The sequence below is a fragment of the Tachysurus vachellii genome, chromosome 17 (genome assembly GCF_030014155.1).
Source record: "Tachysurus vachellii isolate PV-2020 chromosome 17, HZAU_Pvac_v1, whole genome shotgun sequence".
Classification (NCBI taxonomy): Eukaryota; Metazoa; Chordata; class Actinopteri; order Siluriformes; family Bagridae; genus Tachysurus; species Tachysurus vachellii.
Window position 1 is genome coordinate 11,641,030 of NC_083476.1, and position 22,712 is coordinate 11,663,741.

Consider the following 22,712-nt stretch of genomic DNA (forward strand, 5'->3'; position numbering starts at 1 on the left):
CATTACTAACTCCGCTTTACCTTCTTTCCCCTTATATCAGCCAAGTCAGAACGACTGCCTCATTTCTTTTGTCACTGTTCCATTTGCATGGCTGTTTTGATCACATGCTAGCTCTAGAACTTTGGGCTTTTCATGTCAAAAGCACAAATTCTCCTGCTTCATTTAAACCTAATGGAATACAAATTGCGGGGCAAACAGGAAACAATCGTGTGATTCATGAGACAGAATTGTTAACGCCATTTTCCTGAAGTGATGAAAAATTACCAAGAAAACTCTACACAACTAACCCAACAGCCAATGTAATACAAAACAGTCACGATTCTGAGGTAACAGAAAAGCTGAAAATAATAAACAGCACAACTGTTTATGTAAACAGTGAAAACAAACGTGTGAGAATGCATGATAATCATCAGGCAGGCTAGTTCAATGTTTCTCAGGTCTAGGGTCTGAATCAGCCATAAAACATGGCAACAATCAGACAAGGATCTGACAAGGATCAGACAATGCTCTGCTGGCCATACCAGGATGCCAGGCAAGGGTAAAGTAGAGCAAAGCAAGGCTGAGAAAGAGCTCATTAGAAAGACTCCTTTTGTTAGAAGAACAGGAAGGGGACGATTTTTGCAGTGGACGCAGCGAAGCAACATGAACGCTCTGAACTGCACAGTAGAGCCTGAACAGCTGTCCAATCCTCCATACTTATCTGATTGGGCTCCCTGAAAAGAGCTGCATTGATCTGGCAGACTCTTTAAGCACCGCTGCTCCGGTGCTGATATAAATGATTTACCTCTCAGATAGTTTCAGGCCCGCAGAGGAAACTAAGCTTTTGACTCGACGCCAAAAAGCTTTAGCTTCACTGATTTCTGGCATGAACTTCACCACAGAAATGTCACCTTAATCCATTTGAAAGGTGATATGTTCACAGATAATAAGCCCACCTGCGAGTTACACGTTTGACATCTAGTTTCCGGCAAAGAGATGAGGCTCTCGTTTAAGGAATCTAAGCTGAGTGAGTATTTAATGGCGCAATTAAACATTGGCACAAACTTTACGGTGGCAAACAAACAACATGCATCATAGACGTTACAACAGAAGTGTCAAGTGTCAACAGAAACCTGAGTAATGAAGTGGAAAATTCTAACATTAAACTCAGAAAGCATTGAGAACGTCCTGTCGAGTCACTAGCTGTCCTGTACAAACAACTAACATGCATGGTGAAGACATACTGTGATACAATCCCTTGCTCAATTTAAAACTTAATTTATACAGTGTTGAATATAAAAATAATGAATGATTGTAGACATTTTAAAATACTGCTCCTGTTGTGCATTTTCTTTGAATGTGTGATAGTTTACATAGAATATATCTAGCAGCACTGTTCATGAAATGACTTCTTTATAACATTCATTTATTTAAGACTGTTAAATGTTGCAGTGAAACCACACGGAAATGTGAAATTACATACTGTCCTCTCAGGCCGTTAGAATAAAACACTAACAGAGTGATGTGATGGAGCAGAGTTACTTTGAGCAGTTGATTACTTTACTTTCCTATAAGGGGCTTTTTTTTTTTTTACACCTGGTCACTTCATGCGTTTTCTGTGATCCGATAGCAATCCGATCGTAAAAAGACCAGGGGTAAATGCCCTCCAAAACGTTTTCGAGACGGATATAAATCCGATCGCTCAAACCACTTCAGGAGGTGGTCTGGGACGCATTTCAGATAAAACTGGACAGGTGTAAATGAATGTGGTTGTTCAAGCCACATACTGTATGTCAGCGCTAAACTAATCCCAAACGGAAGTACGTCACTCGCAGGTGATCTTTCATCCAGGTGTCTCATTGGGTCTTAAAATGCCCTGCTGCCACCAGCAAAAATAATTTTTTTTGTTGCCTAACAGTCATAAGTTTTTTTGTCGTCTTTTTGATTGCATTCTGAAAACCCCATACACCAAAGCGTATTCCATTTCAATTACCCCGGAAATGAGGTCAAATATATTTGCATTTTGGGTGGGAGTAGAAAGATCGGATTGATATCTGACTCGCCAAGATACATTTATGTGGCCTAATGTAAATGGAACAGTTTTAACAAATCAGATAGCTATTGGATCAGAGAAAACACATGAAGTGACCAGGTGTAAAAAGGCCATAACACTGTTCTCTTCTGTCTTTACCACAGCAACATTCATTTATTAAATACTGACAGGAGTTTTCTTCCTTAGTTAATCCATTTAGTCACATCTGAGACAAATTAGTTCCGGTTATCACTTGCATTACCGCAGCTGGAAAAGGTTCTGCAACCTCCATGGAATATAATAAGATGAAATAAGAAAGGAAAGAAGTGCAAGTTTTCCTTGTGGTTTTATGGACAAGCTTTTTTTTTTCACTTTTGTATAAGACATACATGTGCGTAGAAGAGTGAGATGTGTGTTGCGCTTTTCATATGATCGGTTATGTGATTTTGTATCTTTTTTATTCAAACTCATACTTGCAAATACAACAGTATATAACAGAGTGAAAGCATATTTTAAATATAGACAAAATAACCCCCTACCCTCTGCCCCAGTGGGCTGATTTAAAAGATGTGCTGTACAAGTACGAAACATAACACACTGGGACACAATACAACAATTGGCAAAAGTATGCTAATTATAGTAGACATAATATTAGACACTGTGACGGACAACGCCGTAGAGAGGAAGGGAAAGAAGGAATAAACAATGCACAGGGATGTGTCAATATCAGTTGTCATGATTGATATGCTCAGAGATCGTGCAGACGAGGTAGAACGTTTCGGCTTTGCCACTGACTAGTGAAGCAAACACGAATGTTGATGAGTGGGTGTGGCCTAAAATCAGAGAGTCATGGTTTTTTTTTTTTACCCGTGTCTCATCCATTATTTTCAGAGACACTTTTGTTACATGTGATCTCTTACATAAAGCCCCACAAACACTGGATCTCATTATTAGTAATATAAACAGTGAGTGGACATGAGAGAGACAGCTCTGCCTTCTGCTCATATGAGGTGAGAGAGTGAGCTGAGTGCAGAGAAGAGTGTGTGTGTGTTTGTGTGTGTGTGTGTGTGTGTGTGTGTGTGTGTGTGTGAGATAAGAGGAGACGTGTGAGTAATTGCACTACCGATGTGTTCTTGCGCTCTGTTACAGTAGAGACAGGCCAGATGGCCTGTGATGTGATTCGATGTGATGCACGATGATCGCTGATGTCGGTGTGTGTGTGTATGTGTGTGTGTGTGTGTGTGTACCTTGGCCCCATGTTTCTGCAGCACCTCCAGGATGTCATTGTGAGCTCTCTCAGCTACCACATGCAGAGGAGTCATAAAACTACACAAAAAGAAAGATAGAAAAAAAGATATTAACATAGAAAATTAACATCCATGAACACATCTGGCTTATATGTTATAGTATTTACTAATGTTATTTATTAAGCTTCTCGTAATACTCTAAACTTTCTGGGATAAGCAGGGATAAGCATATTTACACACACACATTATATATGGTTTTTGTTGTGAAATTTGCTAACAAGCTGGACTAAATTTTAAGGAGATATTTTAATCTTGGTCTAATTGTGAAAGTGACCTGAGCAGAAATCATGTCCAGAACATTCAGTTGCACTCACTCTTTGTTCTTCTCGTTGACGTTGGCGCCTTTCCGCAGCAGCAGCTCGGTGACCTGCTTCCTTTTGGGGTGTGGCGAGGCAACGGCACAATGCTGAAATGACAACATTGTCTAACGTCATCCAGAGTATTTAATGTGTTTACATTTTAAACCAAGCTATGAGTCTAATGCAAGAGCTACTGATCATCTGAGTTAAAATGCAGACACCAGTTTACATGCACACGTTCATGTGAGGGTAAATCAACATGGCTGCTTACAGTACAAACAGAAGAGCATTTTGTTGCCAAGAAATAAGTTTTTTGCTGCGTTTACAAGTTTCTAAGCTTTATATTAATCAACACAATCGATTTAGCACTACTAGCTTGTTACAATACTATAATTATAAATAATAGAAATCTATTAACACTGACTATGTAGATTTGATAGTTATTTTAAGGCGTTAGATGTGCATCACATTATAGTTAGCTGGCTAGCTTGGTGATAGCTACAGACAGGTGTCTACATTTTGTCCCTTGCGCTTTGCAGATCAAACGCACAGAGATCAGTAGCGGGGCCGTCGGCTTGGATTGACGTAAATCGTACTCAGCGTGTGACAAGGTGGAAGTGATCTTTTGCTATATATTTGAGTGATGTGTCAATCAGCGTACTCTGATGTTAAAATTCAGAGCGTCTACACGAAACGTGTGAGGTCTGGCAGATGTGTGTGTATGTGTGGGTGTGTGTGAGAGAGAGCAGAACTCACCAGCGCAGTCTCGTGGGTCTGCGGGTGTTTGAAGTTAATGATCTCCAGAGCGAGGGTCTTCTTTACTTTAGCCATGTCGGCCTCGCGTGCTGCCTGGAGCAGCGAGTGACCCTTAAACTCGTCTGAGGTACAGCAGAAGAAAACAGGAGACGGTGGTGAGTGCAGAGACAACATGAGAGAGAAAATTTAAACAGCTAAATTTCCTGCCATGTTCTGTTCTGTGACACCATCTTAAATCAAGAAACAGGGTTTTATCTCTGGGCTTTGCGCTGCACTTTGTTCTTAAAAGGCTATTCAGACAAATTGGCGATAAGCTCAGAGGGTTGTTTTTTTTTTCCCCCGTTTTGCTTCACTTGTCTAAAAGACTACCCAGTGGTATAGTTTAGACAGAAGCAGAAGGTTTAGTATGAGAAGCTGACCTAAGGAATTTACAGGAAATTCATCAGAGAGATAAATAACCTGAGCTGCTGTGGAATAAGAACCCCATCCAGAAATAAATTGAATAGAAGCTGATTGAAAAAGTTTTGCTGATTTATGCTGGTTTGGCTTTCCAGCTATAATAACTGCTATATTTCAGTGTTAAGATGAAGATGAGTCAGCACATTTAGTCCCAATCATCTGAAAACATAAAACTAAGAAAAATTAGCTTAATCTGATTACACTGCAGACAATTAGAATCAGAATCAGCTTTATTCCCCAAGTGTGTACTCACACACACACATATCTGGCATGAGAACAGTAAACATTTAAATAGTAAGGATACATACATATGTACATATAATATACAAAATTAGATAAGAACTGGCAGTAGGAGAAGGAGTAGAGTGATGTGCTCACATGTGAGTCTCTCTTTGAGCTCAGGCGTGGGGGCCATGTCCACTGCGCTCTTGCCGTGACAGTTGACCAGAGTGGGATCTGCACCGTGACTCAGCAGGAGTGAACAAACCTCTACACGGTTCTTAGAGGCTGCCTCATGCAAGGGGGTGAACTGCCACAGGTCCATGGCATTCACACATGCGCCATGCTAAAGACACAAACCCAGGGAATAAAACTCTGCTTTTGTTCCCTCCGTGAACCTTGTGTGTGTGTGTGTGTGTGTGTGTGTGTGTGTGTGTGTGTGTGTGTGTGTGTGTGTGTGTGTGTGAGAGAGAGAGATCAAGTTAATAATGTAAACAAACAAACTTCTACAACATTAATGAGGCATAAACTAAAGTACATAAGCAGTAGAGGGCAGTCAACTTATTTTAGAGGCAGAACAAACACAGGAAATAAAAACGCCTTGTTAATGTATATTGTAGAACATTGTGACGTAGGCTACATCCTTAGGTGGCTGTGTCAAATACTTTTTGTTTTTATTTTCATTTGTTTTGACCCAAATGCCTGTGCGTCCTGCTTTGTTTGTTTTCCACCCAATCTCTAATTCAGTATCAGTATCCAGCCTGTACCTGTAAAAAACTTTGGATCTGTTACCAGAGGATAGAACGAATGTGTCCGATCTGATTCTGTATGAAATGTAGCCTGATATTTGGTAGAACTGCTTGTAAAGTTGCAGGAGAAGTTGGTCACGCAAGGTGCGTCTTAACCAGCTCCCTTGTTCAGTAGTCAGGGCACTGTTCGGGGAAACTCGGCCATGTCTCGACTGGAAAAAAACCTCGTAGTATTTTCCGAAGCCGGCGAGAAAAATACGGCAGACGAATTCTCACCCGACTTCATGAAAATGGAATAAAGACCTTTATGAGAACCGGAAAGAATTATCCATCAAAGCACAGTACAGTAACTAGGACCACAACTAGTAACTAAGAATTTCACCAAATGAACTAGGTCTGGAAAAAAAAAAAGAAAAAAGACGCCTGCCCTAATAAACACCACTCCGGCATCTGCACCAACAAATGACCTTAAGAAGACGATGGATGAGATGAAGATGAGCTACTACTCTCAGCCTCAAGCAGCTCTGCTCTGATCGCCCTGCCAACACGTGTTAAGCACAAAGCTACAGCTGATAACAGGATTTTTAATTGTCCTTTTGATCCCTTACGCAGCATCTTTTAATCGGATCTGGAGTTAAGCAGCCGAGGCACATGCACTGTGAGCTTAAGGAGATATCAGGAGCTGGTGATGCTCTTTATGGGCCACTAGTTAAATCCTCTTTTACCACAATTCTGATTGATCAGGAGGTGGTGATGTATTTTCTATAACAGTAGCACAGCTCAATATAATGTATTATTATTAATGCACATGATCAGATATGTTATAGTTTCTATAGTAACGGCTCATGGTTGATATGGTGAAGTGCTCTGTGAAGGGAAGGAGTAAGTAATCTCTAGTGTCGGTGCTTTGGAAGAGGCAGAGATAAAGCTGAAACTGAGATGTGAGGGTATAGGAATATAATCAACCCTGGAAATGGTAACTATAACTCTGCCTCAACCCGCTTGATTTCTATTGGCTTACATACTTGAAGGTTCGATAATTCAGGGTCGCAGAAGCGTACATATTATACCCAGTAGGGTGCGTAAATATAACGACAGTGACACAGTTATTGATTAGATTAAATAATGACATGGATTTCTTTATTAATCTAATTAAAAGCCATGATTGCCCTCATGGTGTTAGTGATCTAAGTGCACGCTCCCTAGAAGGGAAGTCCTTTAATGGCTGGAAATGCACGAGGCCACATGCTCCAGGCTCTATAAAAAGAGTATAAAGAAGGAAAAAAGTGCTCATGATATGAAGCGTGTCACTTTTTCTTATGGCGTGGGCATGTATGACTGCCAAAGGAACGGTTTCACTTGGATTTGTTAATGATGAGAATGCTGACTGAACGGTGCGTCGCAGTTCGGATGGACCGAAGCACACTTCAAAAGCAACTCAAGTTGTTGTTTTTAAGCCAATATTAGTGGAATGTTCTGCATTAGCGAATGAAATCAGCTGAGCTGAATCTAACCTAGCATGCATTTCACTTAATGAAGGCAAAACGCCCCGAGAACATGCAGGAACTGAAGTCTGCTGCAGTAAAAGCCAGGGAAGAAATCCCACATCCCACCGCAAATAATTTGCAACCAAGTATTAAAAATAAACACTTACTTATTTGAGTTTGTTTGTATCTTTACAGAAAAATGTTCACCCATTTTGGATGTATAAAGTCTGCACGTTATTTACATTCGCCTCACTATGGTAGACAAACAACTGACTGTGTAATATGTGCATAATCGGTCTGCTCAATGTGTTTATGTGTTGTTGGTGATGGTGTTAGTCATTTGTAAACATTACCTGTGTGACCAGTGTGTGTGTTTCTTACCTTTAGCAGCAGCTCTGTGACTTCGTAGTGGCCGTAGGAGCAGGCATTGTGCAGGGGGACGAGACCACTGAGCAGGACAGGGAACACAGATGGGGGAAAAAAAAACCAACATTTCAATTTACACTTTACAACCAAGGCATTAAAACCCCTCACGTTAACATGTGATCTGTACATGAATATAAACATACAGTATATCCTGCTAGCAAACACGCCGAGCGCTCTCACCGCTGTGTTCAGGTTTGGTTTATATGGGTCTTTAAATCTTATGCTAATCTAGGAGAGAAATCACTGGCCCGTGGTGCAGAAAGCCGTGATATTATTTCATGCACAGGAAAGGTTTTTATTACACAAACAGTAACACGCATGTTAAACTAGATGGAAACGAGGGCCTGCGATCAATATTCATCTGCACAAAAATCTGACGGCTGCGAAAACAAGACGAATAAATATGGTTACAATAATTACAGTATATTATACAGTATAATTGTTACAGTAATCTGCTCGAACCCTTGACTGATGGGAACGAGGGGGAAAAAATGATTTATTTAAAGGAGTCAAAGCAAGAATTTCTTATTATCTAATATAATAATCTAATTTCCTTTATCAGGGCTGCTACAAAATAGCAAAGGGAATAAACTAAATACATTCCTGTAGCAACATGGCAGAGGATAATTACTCGCTCGGAGACACTTTGCTAGTAAATATTTAAGAGTTTTTACTGTTTCAGTAAAATGACAAACAGAAATGGTCAGGTTATTCACGTTATATTAGACACGTGTTGAGGTTTAAAACCATCTGAAACGATGAAGCAGGGTTCAGTGTTTTTAATATTGAGATCAGGATTCTTATTAGTGATTCTATGATCAGAGAGGTTAAGAGCTAACAGGTAACTACATTTACTCAAATAATCACTCTACACTCACTGGGAGCAAAAAAAAAAAAACACATCTCACAACACAATAACGTGAGGAGTGAGCAGATCTGATCAAGCGCCGGTGTTCATCTGATCATGTACCTTTCTGACTGTGGGTGTTTCTCTGCTATAACTCACAGCGATACTCTGATTCATACACAGCTTTCCCATGTGGTTTCATGTCTGTTTGTGTCTGATGGTTAAGTGTGTGTGTGTGTGGAGGAGAAGAAATTTCTATGGTCATTAGTCACAGAGAATGAGGAGAGAATAGTGACGCTATGTTTTAATGTGTAAATGCAATACAAACAGAGCAAATAGAATTTTTAAAGACGTAAAAAAAAATGAGGGAAGTGTAAATATCTACCCCTTGTCCTTTGCGTGCACATCGGCGCCATGCTGCAGAAGGAGCTGGACAATTCGGACTCGGTTGTATCCCGCTGCCAGATGTAGTGGAGTCGACTGGAAGAAACAGGAAAAAAACATTGTGGTGCTTTTTTAAAATAAAAGGCAATTACAGAGCTGTAGATACAGTATGAGCATCTATCTAACTACCACACAAGCAGCTCTATATGAACCTGCACTAAGTGAGTGAACACAGCTGTTACAGCCTGGGGACTCATTTCAGCAGCAGAGTACAAAAATATAGCAGGTTTTCAGTCTCAGTGAGGAAAGTCCGGTAACACGTCGGCTCCTCTGGTCAGCGTACGTGCGCAAACTTGCACAAAGTCACTGCATTTAATCGCTTAATGCTGGCAGTTCAGACTACAACCCTGTTAGCAGCTGCTGCAAATCATTTAACCTTCTGTTTAAGTGTTACATAACCTAATAGCTGAACTTCCATGGCAGGCCAAAATGAGCTAAAAAAGAATTCTAAGGAGCAAATGTGCTAATGTCCCGATGAACACGCTGTACTGGAAATAAGTGGAGCAGTTAAATTCACCAGCTTAGTAGGCTCAAAAACTGTCCTCATCCTCAGCTGAACCTGTGTAGCTCTGGACACGGAGATAATACAGAGTCAATCATCCAGAAAGCTAAAATAGAAGCTTTTACTTTTTTCACATATTTTTACTTTACAGCACAATAAACGTCTTGGCTTCATATATATAGTCCAGTTTGATAGGAAGTTTGGGCTTTGGCCGTGACGGTGGAAGCTTGAACCCGACTTCTGATCAGAAACCCAAAGCCTTAACCTCTGAGCCACTCAATAGGAACAGTGTGTAAGAGCAGCAGGTCATCTTCATGGCATTACTGCTATATTATGCGAATAGTGTTTAGATCTGTTTACCTACATCATTAAGTTGATGAGATCTAATGGGATGGACAAAACCTTTGCTCAGACCTGTGTATTATAATCAGACAGAAGAAGTCTAAGACCATGCCTTAAAGGAAAAATCCTCACAGAACCATTTGCACATTAATATTTATAATCATTGGCAGCCAATGTTTCTGGTTTAGACTTCTTGGTCCATTTTCACAACGAATGAACGTTTTGCTGAACGATTTTCCTACGGTACTGAGTCTGAATACCTGATAAGTGGTGCAGTGGGATTTAGCTCTCGCTTCATCTATACCTAACAGGAGCAATGCAGCAGCTCTTCAGACCTTTAGTCCTCGTCTGTACTCTCTGCTCAAACGCAATGAAATCTAATACCGCCGTCGATTCTGACGTGCTCAACGACAGACAGAAATCTCATGTCATATAACTGTAATGTACCGTTCCAGCTGATGGGAATAAGGAACGAGTGGCGAGCTAAAGTTACAGGATCGCAGTGAGAGATACATGATCAAAAGCCAAGCAGAGCTAGCTTTGTAAATGACAAAAGGGAGCACAAAGTCACACGACACATTAGCAGCCGGATGAGTCGCTTGAATCTGCCTGGCAACAAAGAAGAAATTAAAATCACGTGAACACACAACGCACTGTGGTCCCGTCCACATGTAAACAGCTGTTTTGAAAACGTTGTGCAGGAAGGAGAAAAAAATGAACAAATAAATAACAAAAATGCATTCTGCATCAACGAGAAAGTTTTTCAAAAAAGGAAGATATCTGAAAACTCTGAACTGATTTCAGGGTTTTAGGGCAGATGGGAAAGGCTGGGTTTTGAAGCCTGGATGCTGTTTGCTTGATGCCTGCACTTTTTACAGTGTTATAAAAGAGTAAGGACTCCATCAGATGCAGAGAACCAATTCTGAGTATGGGTCACCATACTTAGCTGTATGTCACGTCATGTCACATCAAGGCTGCCGATCCGGTTGTTCTTATACAGCATGACGTGTTTGCAAGTTTTTTTTCGCTTCGTTATTAAACCCTTGTGCAGAAACTCTTACAATCCATAGCTCTGCTGCAACAAATGCTCAGAAGACTCGGGGTGAACACTTAGTGTGTAACATTAAACAGCAGCTCCACCTCAACGGCAATTCACACGCACAAATCCTCACGTGGATCACGTTTCCTTTTTGTTTGTCTCTACCACACAAAGTCCTCTGTCTATTCTTAAGGCGTTAACACTTTGACATTATGTCGCAGTTAAAGCAATTCTATTTGTTTGGCTTTTAACAATCGACGCTGTAACAAAGCAGCTTTACAATAATATATTAAAGTCAGAATTAAATTTGGAATTTGAAAAAAAATCTGTACTGGGCTAACCAGAGGTGACTATGGTGAGAAGAAACTGCCTGATGATATGAGGAAGAAACAGTGAGAGTACCCAGACTCAAAAGGGAAGTCATCCTCATTTATAAGTTTTGCCCTTCTATAACTGTTAAATTATGAAAACAGGAAAATCCTTCTGGTAACATGTAACGGAGTCTGTCCTGTTGGAGTTATCAGTTCACTGAGTGCAAAACTCTTCATAGCATTTGCAGTCCTAAAGCGCTCTCTATGGTCTCTAGGTGCTACTATCCACAAGAATCCCAAGAACCCCCAGGCTGATCACGTGGGCTCGTCCTGAGCAGCAGTACGAGGCCTCGGGGTGACAAGACTCCAAGCAGATGTATAGCATCAGGACGGATCAGGCAGGTCAAATCACTTGTTTTTGTGTGGATGGAGATAAAAGCGGTTTTGCAAAATATCTGTTTATGTGCACACAGGGCCTGAGGCTACTGATTTGTCCACCCCTGCCCTCTGTTCTGACCCATGCTTCCTGTCAGCTGGTGGACATTTTACCTAATGATCAGATACACGCTCACTTTTGAATCACTTTGGATTAAAGCTGTCGCCTGGTTTCAAAATGTCAAACAAGAGCCAGGCGTATTGCATTAAACCGTGTTTCAAGTCAACATGCCAAATTAAGACAAAATAACAGAACAAGAGCATAATGGCACACAGCAGGAGGTCATGTGGGTTAAAGCAACACGGTGATGAACAGCCAGAGATGGTCAGCGTTCATGCTCTGAGCGTCTGAGCCGATGCGAAGCATGACTGGTCAGACGGAATATGGAAGCAGCAGCAATAAAAAGAAATGAAAACGATTTTAGAAAAGGGGGCGAAGCTAAACTCCCTGAATGCCAATCTCATCCATGCGTGACTGAACGGATCCATGGAAGAGATGTATGCAGACCTCCTACAAGGCTGGATCTCTGATTCCGAGTGCATGGATCGTTCAGCCAAACACACAAATCAGTGCATAATCAATGCTGAAGAAAATGAGACCTTCGATTTGTTTCACTGACGAAATGCAGAGGTAATCGGTTTTTATTTATTCGTTATATTTCCCCCGGCATGCATGTCATAACTGGGGACGGATGAAAAAGAACTAAAACATTTTTTCAAAAGCTGAAAAAAAAAAAATAATAATAATAATCAGCCTGCGAAGTGTTAAAGAGTGCAGAGATGAGACGTAGCTAAAACGCTAAAAGTAGCAACCGATGCTTAATAATAAAAGAAGCATGCAATGAGGCGCAGTGTGATTATCTGCTTGAGAGGGAATAGGGTCTGTTAACAGCAGTGGGAGAGTGAGACATGACTGAAATGAATAGAAATTCAAATAAAAAATAAAGAAATAAAAATAAAGAAATAAGTAAAAACATACGAAGCAGCTCCAAATCCATCCAGAATGTGCATGAGGAACTCAAGAGCCAGCACACTGATGAGCAACACAAAAAGTGCAATTGAATAAATAAAAGAACTTACCAGCATTTTTTGAGATGTCGACTGAGACAATGTCGCCAGAATCACAAAAAAAAACAAACAAAAAAAACCAAACAAACAAACAAAAAAAAAACACCACAATGATATAATGATAGCATCATGTAATTTCAACAATGTGCTAAACAGCCATCTTTTGCTTTTCTGTTCTCCCCCCTCTATTATTTATTTGTTTGTTTTGCACGTCCCTGAGGATGTGACGCCTGTGTGAATTGAGTCCACACAAAGCTTGTGCAGCCGGTGAGACTACAGGACTCCATACTGCGACAGTGATCCATCCCAAATCTAACTTCCTACACGGAGAGGAAACGCAGAGCCGAGTGAAGCTGGCATCCATCGCCGTTTTTCTGAGCTCTGACACACATCTCTGACTTCCCCTGGTGGCGGAGCTCTGACCCAGACTCACACATCTGTGGCTTACTGGCATCTCATACACACCCGCTCACCCAAACACACACCCATCCTCCCCAACCCTTCCGTTTTATACACCTTTAAAACGTTAAGACGTGTCAGCCGGTTCAGTTTGTCTCCGCACATAGACAAAGAAACTGAATGCCTCAATAAAACCTCCATATCATACAATTTCTTTATTAGTAGTAATAAACAAATATTCCTTGAATATTGTTCTTTCTATGGGGAAAGGATGCACATTTGTTTAGCAGTTATTTCAGCTTTAAAATGTTCTCTCCCCATCAATAAGAGCCCTACTGTTTTGAACACGCTCTGATCCGGTCATCTAGACATCACTGTTTGTTCCTGGTCAAAGTCACTCAGATCCTTACACTTGCCCAATTTTTTCGGTTGCCAACACATCACAACTCTGATAACAGACTGTTCACTTGCTGCATCATGTACGACTGATCTGTGTGTGTGTGTGTTTGTGTTTGTGTGTGTGTGTGTGTGTGTGTGTGTGTGTGTGTGTGTGTGTGTGTGTGTAATATTACATATATAAAAGAGAAGATGAAATTCCTGAATGTTTCAGAAACTTAGACTAAACTTTAGACTGTAAATATTACAGGGATGTATAGGGACATGTGAAGCGTACGTTTGATCAGCTGGCACAGAGGAGAATGTCATGACTTTTCATAGACGTTGTATAATATGCAGCCATATGGCTGTGTGTGCACCAGGTCATAAGGCTCTCCATGGCCACACGGTCTGTATTCAGCCACACAGGCTCCACCCACCAATCTGTCTACAGCAAGTGTGGAGTACTTGCACAGCTTCTTGAGTAGTTAAAAAATAAAATAAAAAAAGGGAATAAAAAGCAGGTATTTCGGTTTCAGATACAGCCTGTGGCTTGACGATTCATGAACATCATGAAGAGCTTGCAAACACAATGCCTACACACGTGAAGGTGCCAATGCGGCAGATCCCACAACTGAATCTGACAGACTGTGTTTACAAATCAAGCAGCAGATGAATTTGTTGCTCGCCATCTCGAGCTAAACATAAACGTTGATCTGGCGTGATGTGTCATGAGGTGTGCGAGTCTGAGTCAGTCGAATATGGCATAGCCTTTTCTTCAGAAAGCCCCACAGAAAGAGAGCAGGAGGAAAAGCTGGGCTTCCAGAGGTCCAGACATTATTCCCAAATGAACAGAGAGCCTGATCTAAACATACACAATTACAGACATGAACAAAAGCTGAACTATTCCGTTTTCCCTTTTTAGACTAGAGGTGTAAACTGTGACAATTTTTCGGCAAGCGGGACGTTTTTAAATTTGACAGATCAGTCATATATGTGGAATATAGCAAAGAATAACCGGTGGCCAGGTTCATATTCATTCTAAATTAAATTGGAATGAATCAAATTTTAAATCTGAATACAGATAGAGGTGCCACCCAAGCAAGGCGCAATGTAAAAAGGCAAACACACACCTGGGTGCTTACTAACAGGAAAAAAAATCAATTCTGTGGAACTCTGATGAGGGAATTGGGTGGTGTCGGGGTGTGAGAGAGAAAGATTGTGAAATGGTTCACTGACTCACACATGGAGCCGCCGATGTTTGCTGCTATGCTCTGTCTCGGTCCTCAATCAAGATGTGGCGAAGTAAATACAAATCCAGAGCTGAAATAAAAACGTCCAACTAAAGGAAAGTGATTTAGATGCAAAGCAGCTACAAACGTCCCCCTTGTCACTGTTGAGAAATTAGAGCCATATCTCAGCGTGAGCATGGAAGGACACTTCCTTGAATTTTCCTCTTGCTGTCATGGAGGAATTGTGACCTGTAACCATGCCAACAGTGATTCCCCATCCCCCATGCCTGTTGTTTCCATAGCACGACAGAGGATAGGTCTGAGTTTAAAATAAACCTTTGGACCCAGGAGAGGCGAGAGCGAGCATCTAGAGGAAAAACAAGCTGAAGGCATGACTCTCCTCAGGCGGAGCAGATCGATAAGACATTAGCCGGCTCTGCTAACACTCATCGCTCTTACCTGCTCGCCAAATTACAACTAAGGAGCCCGTTTACTGCTTCCAAGTCTACTGTAATAAAGCAGCATATTTCCCCCAATGCTGTAACTCTCAGAAACAAGGCCATTCTCCTTGACAGCCAGCTCCACAATGCTACACAAGGGAGATTTTGAGCTAATTTGCATCATATGTATAACCTACTTTTGCTAAATGGTCTTAGCATTTGTTAGGATTCTTCTCAAACTCCTCAGCAATGTTGGACTCTGATGTTGCAGCTGTATAAGACTGTTTAGAACCATCACCAAGTTTCTGATAACTATTCAATCAGTTGTTGTCGAGAGAGGCTTCATTTAATTGGATGGCTGCACTTGTGGCCCATTATAAGTGGGTGAAGTTGTCAATGAACTGTTTCTCAAAAAGTAGAGGAGAGATCGACTGAGCTCAAATTTGGTATACTGGATTTTTGTGCTAATCTATTGATGCGAACTGGAATCCCGGGGCACAATCAGCTTCCCACAACAGGGAAGTTCTTTTCCCCCAAGCTGTAGCTCTTAAAAAACAAGCTTTAGTTGAGCCCCAGCTCCTTACACCTGGCACACAGTTTCATTCAGCCTCAGCATTTCAACATAATCAATTCTGGGGTGTTATTGAGGCAAGATAGTACACAACACACATCACATCAATACAGCATTGACCATTTGAGAATCTCAACAGCTTATCCTTCATTTTCCATTACAGGCTGTAGGACATTAAAAAAATGTCTGTCCCATAAGAGAGACTCAGTGAATTATCCATAAGCAACATTGATAATTTCTTTTTAGAACTATACAAACAGCCCCAAAATGTATGTCACCTATAGCATCAGTGAAACCTTGCAATACTGCAAACGGACAGGCAAATAAGGTTAAATAACCAAGGAGTCTCTTTAGAAGATGATGGTGGTTATTAAGGAAGCAGAAAGCAGTTAAGTCTACCTCTAATGCTACTCCTATGTATATATACTGATGTCATAACATTAAAACCGCTGAGGGCTAAATTGTGATGGCTAGTAGACTGGGTCAGAGCATGTCCAGAACAGCAGTCATTGTGTAACGTTCCTGGTATGCAGGGGTTAGTAGCTAACGAAGGTATATTTCTTCTTTTGGAAGAGAAGACACCATGGTCCTCCTCATATCTATAAAAGGTGGTCTCCACAGAGCACTTGCACCCTTTAACAACCCAGCGGGACCAGCAGTGATGTGATCTGAGCGCCTTTGCTGAGGGTTTAGCTCGTCCCTCGGGTGCATTTCAGCACGATGTCTACGATCACGGCTGTTTTCTGCAATTAAGTGCAATAAAGTGCCAGTAAAAGAGAGAGAGAGAGCGAGAGAGAGAGAGTGTGAGAGAGAGAGAGAGAGTGTGTGAGAGAGAAAGAGAGAGAGAGAGAGAGAGAGAGCGAGACAGGAACCACTTCAGGTGCAGGGCTTCAGTCCGCCTACGTCTGTGCCCAAGCTAAGCGAGAGAGAGAAAAAGAATGGGGGTGGACAGGCTTTAAAAATGCCAACTAAACATACGCCAAAATTTTTAATCTCCACAAATATGCAGAAATGTTTCATATACAGAAGCCAGAGCAGTCGCTTTATCACGTGCTTTTCATGCTGTTGAGGTGCTGTAAGTAGAAGTAAGTAAAAGGGAAAGACAGAGAGAGATCTGTGCATATGTTCAGTGAATGGCCTCACTCGTATCTACATATCTGAGGGAGAAGAACAGAAAAGGGAAGAAAACGAAAAGGTCGATTGTTCTCCATAAAGCTGGGCGACGTGATTGATGGCTTCTGCAGCAGGCGTGGTATGAGTGATTGGCCTTTTCTGGCACTTGCCGCTGTGTTAATGCGCTCCACTGTGCTGTGTTAATGAAATACACTCCGGAGAAAGCCACTATCTTTCAGGTGGACACGGTCCAGATCTCACACGCTGGAGGAGAGCAGGAGAGGAGACCGTGATTTCCTTTAACCACACAGTCCTGTGTCACATTCCTGTGTTATTCACCTCAGCCTACAACTGCACATCTTTTGATTTGACTCGGAATGAAAGCAGAGTGTAAACTGATACCGAGGGGTGGAGAGATAGAACGGAATACACTGAATTCGTTCAGAGAACAAGGATATTTACTGCTCAGACAAACAGCTTTCACCTGAAACAAAACAGGCTGCACTATAACTATGGGGTTTATTCCAGGGTTCTTTAACACAACTCTGATAAAATGACTCAAACTAGAAATAACACAATTTGCGAGAATAGAAAGTTCTACATACAGTTGAGGAAGGAAAGAAGGAAAGAAAGAAAGAAGACAGACCGACCGACCGACCGATCGAAAGAAGCAGACAGCAAAAAGAAAAGGGAAAAAACAAAAGGAAATGGACACAAAGAAAGATATGAATGAGATGGGCAAAAAGAAATAAATAAAAAAAGAAGAGTCAGACAGAACGAGAGAGAGATTAAAAGACAGACAGAGAGAGAGAGAAGCATTCACCACATTAGCCAGTCTTCTTTAATTAGCTCTGGAGTATAAAGCTCATGTACAGTAATTAAGAGCAATAACACACATGGTTCCTCTGGGTTCTTTTGGTAGTTAAAGCTTCTTTGCTAGCTAAGGGGTTTTTTCACTTGGAACCCTCTCTGAAATGGAAAGCTTGGAAAGTTCTAACAAACAACTTTTCAGGACACAACGAAGACTTTGACAGTTCCTTGATTTAACTTTTTCCATCACCAGCGTGATGTATTTTAATATTATTGGAACTGGATCTGAAGTGAAGATACTAACTCACTACCTTGCTTGGCTAGTGCACAAATGTTGGGCAGATTGTTACGCAGAATCTGAAGGATGTTAAATTTGTTACAGCAATGCACGAGGGGCACGGTGGCTTAGCGGTTAGCACGTTCGCCTCACACCTCCAGGGTTGGGGGTTCGATTCCCGCCTCCACCTTGTGTGTGTGGAGTTTGCATGTTCTCCCCGTGCCTCGGGGGTTTCCTCCGGGTACTCCGGTTTCCTCCCCCGGTCCAAAGACATGCATGGTAGGTTGATTGGCATCTCTGGAAAATTGTCCGTAGTGTGTGATTGCGTGAGTGAATGAGAGTGTGTGTGTGCCCTGCGATGGGTTGGCACTCCGTCCAGGGTGTATCCTGCCTTGATGCCCAATGACGCCTGAGATGCTGAGAGGCTCCCCGTGACCTGAGGTAGTTTGGATAAGCGGTAGAAAATGAAGGACGAAGGACAGCAATGCATGGGGAAAAAAACAGCTTGTCCACATTGTTTGGTCTTCACCTTCATCTGGTGCGTTTGACATATAGATGAGGGAACAAGACTATTTTTTGTCTTGATAATCCAATCGAGCACTGCTTCCTCTGTCTTATTGTCATCATCTGTAATTAACAGACCACCATAAGGACCTCATCACCCTTTCTTTTTCTACTTTGTTTCCTCTTTTGATTTTCTGATTCATACGAGTCACGGATGTGCTACCATGGTGGCCACCTCCAGGGACCAGAGAGGCCTTTGCATATTGGAGATTTTAAGAGGGTGTTCTTTAATATTTAACATTTTGATGAATCACAGATCAGCTTGACGAGTTCTCATGCTGCTTGATGCTCTAGGCAACTGCATGTCCTGTGGCTATCCCTCGAACCAGAGTACAGACACCTGGCCACTATTTATGCACAGATGTTTTTAAAAGTCTACTTATGCCTCCGTTATTTCTTCAAAATTGAGCAGACTCTTAAAAGCTACATTAGCATACTCCTGTGTCACCTTTTGCATTTTAAGTGTGTAGATAAGAGCTTTGTCCTTTACTAGGAATCCATTCTGCCAGTCTCCAGCTAAATGCGTCAATATTCCATCTTTAAGGGCAGCTGCGCTGCCAAGCTGAGATATCTGTTCATAATACACCGAGGCTCAGTTCAGAGCTCGGCTGATGATACAAAGGTGAAGATTCTGGTGATTGTGATTTTGCTGAACAAATTCAAGAGTAGTCAAGATCACTATTCAGATCTCATTAGATTGTCTGGATTGAATCAGTGACTGGTGCTTAGCTTCTGACTGGTGGAACAAAAAAACAGCATCCGCCCTATCGCCATTCTGAATCCTGCCCATGTCTAAGTGAGCTGGATCCAGAAAATTGTGAACAAAAGCAATGGTGTGCTCTCTGCTCCTCGACAGGTACAGCAACATTCAGCAATTGTGTGTTAAGCTGCCCCGTGAGGCAGCATGACAAGCAGCTCGACAAGGGACGTTTCTGCTTGACTTCACATGTCTGACAGAAAGAATGCTAGCTTTCACCCTCACTGAGAGGAAGCTGCTGTAAAATAGGTGAGAGCCGGATGATGGAGGGTTGTGGTCACGTAGTGGTTGAGACATTTGACTTCTGTTTGGAAGATTCGAATCCCAGCACCCCCAAGCTAAGGCCATGGCTAAGGCCATGCCAGGCACTTGCTGGACCCTTGAGGAAGCCTTTAACCCTCAACTGCTCAGTTGTATAAATGAGATAAATTCAAGCTGCTCTTGAAAGAACATGCAGCCACATTGGCTCTTTGGGGAGAAGGTTAAAGGCCTCTGCTCTAGAGGAACCTGCCCCAAATATGAGTGTGAAATGAACAGCTTCTGTAATTTCTATTCCAATTGTGGGGCTTTGTATTCCATTCAAGTGTTTAGACTTTTTTTTTTTTTACTAGGCAGATTTGATTATTTTCCCACGTGTACAATGTTAAGGACAGTATTCTGATGCCAGAGATCAATGTTTCAGCTGTTTCTGCTGCTTTTAAAAATAGCAAATCAGTGCTCACATTAAATATGTAAAGGCGATGTACACAGAGTTGCTTGTAATTACTCTGCTGTGCAGTCACTTGTCAAGGCAATTGGTTATCCTGTGTTACTCATCACTTTTTCGGGAACACGACATTCTGCATCAGCAGCACTGGCTTCTGTAACACCACGACACTGGGTCTGTTTAAAAGTCTTGTTTGGCTGATAAGATTGGAGCTAATGAGTGTTCAGTCCATGAATTAACAATGTCTGGTTGGCCCATGTTAAATAAAGCAGCCAGATGAGAAGATTAGAAGAAGCAACTGTCATCATGGTTTAATTAAATCAACCACACCATTTCTAATCCACACAAAGCCTGAACACCAAACCAGCTGGAGTACCCATACTTCCCCAACCTTGGCTCTGCCTAGAGCTCGGCATGGCACAGACCAACCCTATAATCAGATCTAACAGTTTCCCTGGCTTTTTGCTTTCCACATGCTGTGATTTGAAGGACAACCTTTTTCACCCTTCACATTATTGCAGGTTCCACAGAGCACTGGGTCCTCATGGTGGGCTGAACCGTGACACGAGCACATAAACCACATGCCCCTTCCTCACATACACAAAGCAGAAGGAGGGGGGAAAAGTCTGAGCATGAATTCGGAGCAGTTGGGAGGTGGTACACTTGGCATGCAAACGCTTCAGAGAGCAGAAGCTCCTCCAGTGTTGTGATGCTTAGGCTTTCCAGAAAATAAGAGCATCTGAGAGGAAAAAGCGCTAAGGGTTCTGTAATTGCGAGGTCACAAAATGAGTCTGCTTTGGAAATGTAGCATAAAGATGATCATACAAAATATGCTGGCTGTACTGTTAACGTAAAGATAAGGAAAGTGATGTATCCCTGTGGTGCCTAAACTAGAAACCCTTGAAATTACATTGCTCAGACTGAGGCACTGCCTGAAGACGGCAAGTTTCAAATTTGAGTGAAGAAAATAAGTTTTAAGACCTTTGGCTTTCATGTCCAATAAGAAGAAGAAAACTCAGCAGAAAAGTTGGTGCAAATGAAAAGAAAACTTTGCTGCTTAGCTCAGGGCCTGGTTACAACCAGAGAGCAGCGCAAATCGCCTCATTTTCAGAAGAAGAAAATAAAAAGTGGCAACATTACCTTAGACAAACACAACAAAGGAAACCATCTGTAATTCCATGACAAACAGAAAACAAAATGATACCAGCCAAGGGCAAAGTTCTCTTAAATGACTTCCCCTGCGAGCTCACATTAGCTCTGATGATTTATGCAGCTATCTGTAAGGCATCGCTGGTGATGAACGGGCTCTGTGAGAATGGAAATTAAATAACATCCACCGTGTAGGTGGGAGCGACATGATGCATCGATTGTATTGTCAGGATCACTGGCTGGATGTTAGAACAGATTTACAAAACAATGCACAAATGCCTAATTTAAACGAGGTAATGTGTAGTTCATAATGACAGTGCTGCTGAATTCTTGAATCTGACTGGTCAGAACATGGCGAGTACTTTTCTATAACTCCAAGAAGTTGTTTGGAATCCGATTCAAAATCACAGGCTGAAACCAGCATGCTCGTTCTAATGCCTTATTGTTTCTATAGCAACGGCACGAATTTGGAGGACAGATGCTCTTTATAATCTAAGACCAATAAAAAAAAAATATATAAAATATGTTGCTGTTTAACAAACTGTAACAAAAACAGTCGAACTGTTGGCATGAGGCCTGTCTCTGAGCTTGTGGGGTTCCTTGGAAAGGTGTTACACCAGCCTAAGATGAAATCAGTTGGCTTTATGCGTCTCAAAGGAAGCACGTGATGGCTTTCTCCATACCTGGGTGGAGAAACAAACTATCAAAAGATTAAAACTTAAGATAAAGTGGGACACTTGGGAACATGCTGTAATAAGAAAAAAGTCGACTTTCATAACCCAACGGATCACCTAACGCTTAACATCATGATACACTTTATACTGAGTAGAATAAATACGGTCAGTTGTTTTTACTACTTTATTGCTGTTCAGTGTAAAAATGAATCAATTAATACTATTAAAAAAATTATTATATCATTATTAGAGCTTTTGTCCAAATTGAATTCTGAGTTCTGTTTACAGCTTGACTCTGTAGCTACTAAAGCATTAGAGGTCATCATGCATACTGTGAGATAATGCCTTTAGACTGTAATGACACAGGATTGTCAGATTGTCCACCACTATTCCCTAACACGCATAATTCCTAAAGGGTTAGTTGCTGTTACTGTCAACTGAGAAAGGGGGTGACGTCCAGTCAACTCGAACAGCATATTTCACTGAAAACCTGCCACGCTGTTTGTCATTAGTATGTGGAAGGATTTCCTGTGCATAACCCGAATCATTTGCACCCAAACACTTATTAATTTCACGCTACAGCATCGTGGATAATCAGCAATGCAAAAGAAATCCACAAAAGCCATGGAGCATAAAAACAAGGCCTTTCTTTGACTGGATGCTAATTTTCAATTCCAACGAGATGAGAAAACCTCACTGACATGCTGCGCTCCAGAAGCAGCAATATAAATTCATTTAGACCTTCATTTCAACCAGACCGTGTATCTGTGGCTTAGATGAACATCGTGCTCTTCTCTTATCACCTCTCATTAAGAGGAGCAAGTGAAAGCAGCACCAGCCAACGGTTGCATGTCGCACAAACTAATGAGCACGCTCAAGAGTGGCCAAACCTACAGTGTTCCAGGTTATGCTAGCACAGACGTAGCACATACACAGACCTGGTG

At 41.6% G+C, this 22,712-nt stretch overlaps 1 protein-coding gene across 4 annotated transcripts in view; it reads right to left on the bottom strand.

Moving 5' to 3' along the window:
* tnksa (tankyrase, TRF1-interacting ankyrin-related ADP-ribose polymerase a) overlaps nt 1–22,712 on the bottom strand; it is a 94,334-nt gene that overhangs the window by 21,108 nt on the left and 50,514 nt on the right. For 2 of the 4 annotated variants that reach the window (XM_060891773.1, XM_060891775.1), the window contains exons 6-12: nt 12,714–12,734; nt 8,946–9,040; nt 7,669–7,735; nt 5,211–5,397; nt 4,374–4,495; nt 3,633–3,724; nt 3,259–3,337 (exon numbers count right to left, since the gene is read on the bottom strand). In XM_060891773.1, coding sequence (XP_060747756.1) covers nt 3,259–3,337; nt 3,633–3,724; nt 4,374–4,495; nt 5,211–5,397; nt 7,669–7,735; nt 8,946–9,040; nt 12,714–12,734 — 663 coding nt within the window. The remainder of the gene's footprint in view (nt 1–3,258; nt 3,338–3,632; nt 3,725–4,373; nt 4,496–5,210; nt 5,398–7,668; nt 7,736–8,945; nt 9,041–12,713; nt 12,735–22,712) is intronic. The other 2 variants (XM_060891774.1, XM_060891776.1) reach the window with 1 other exon arrangement.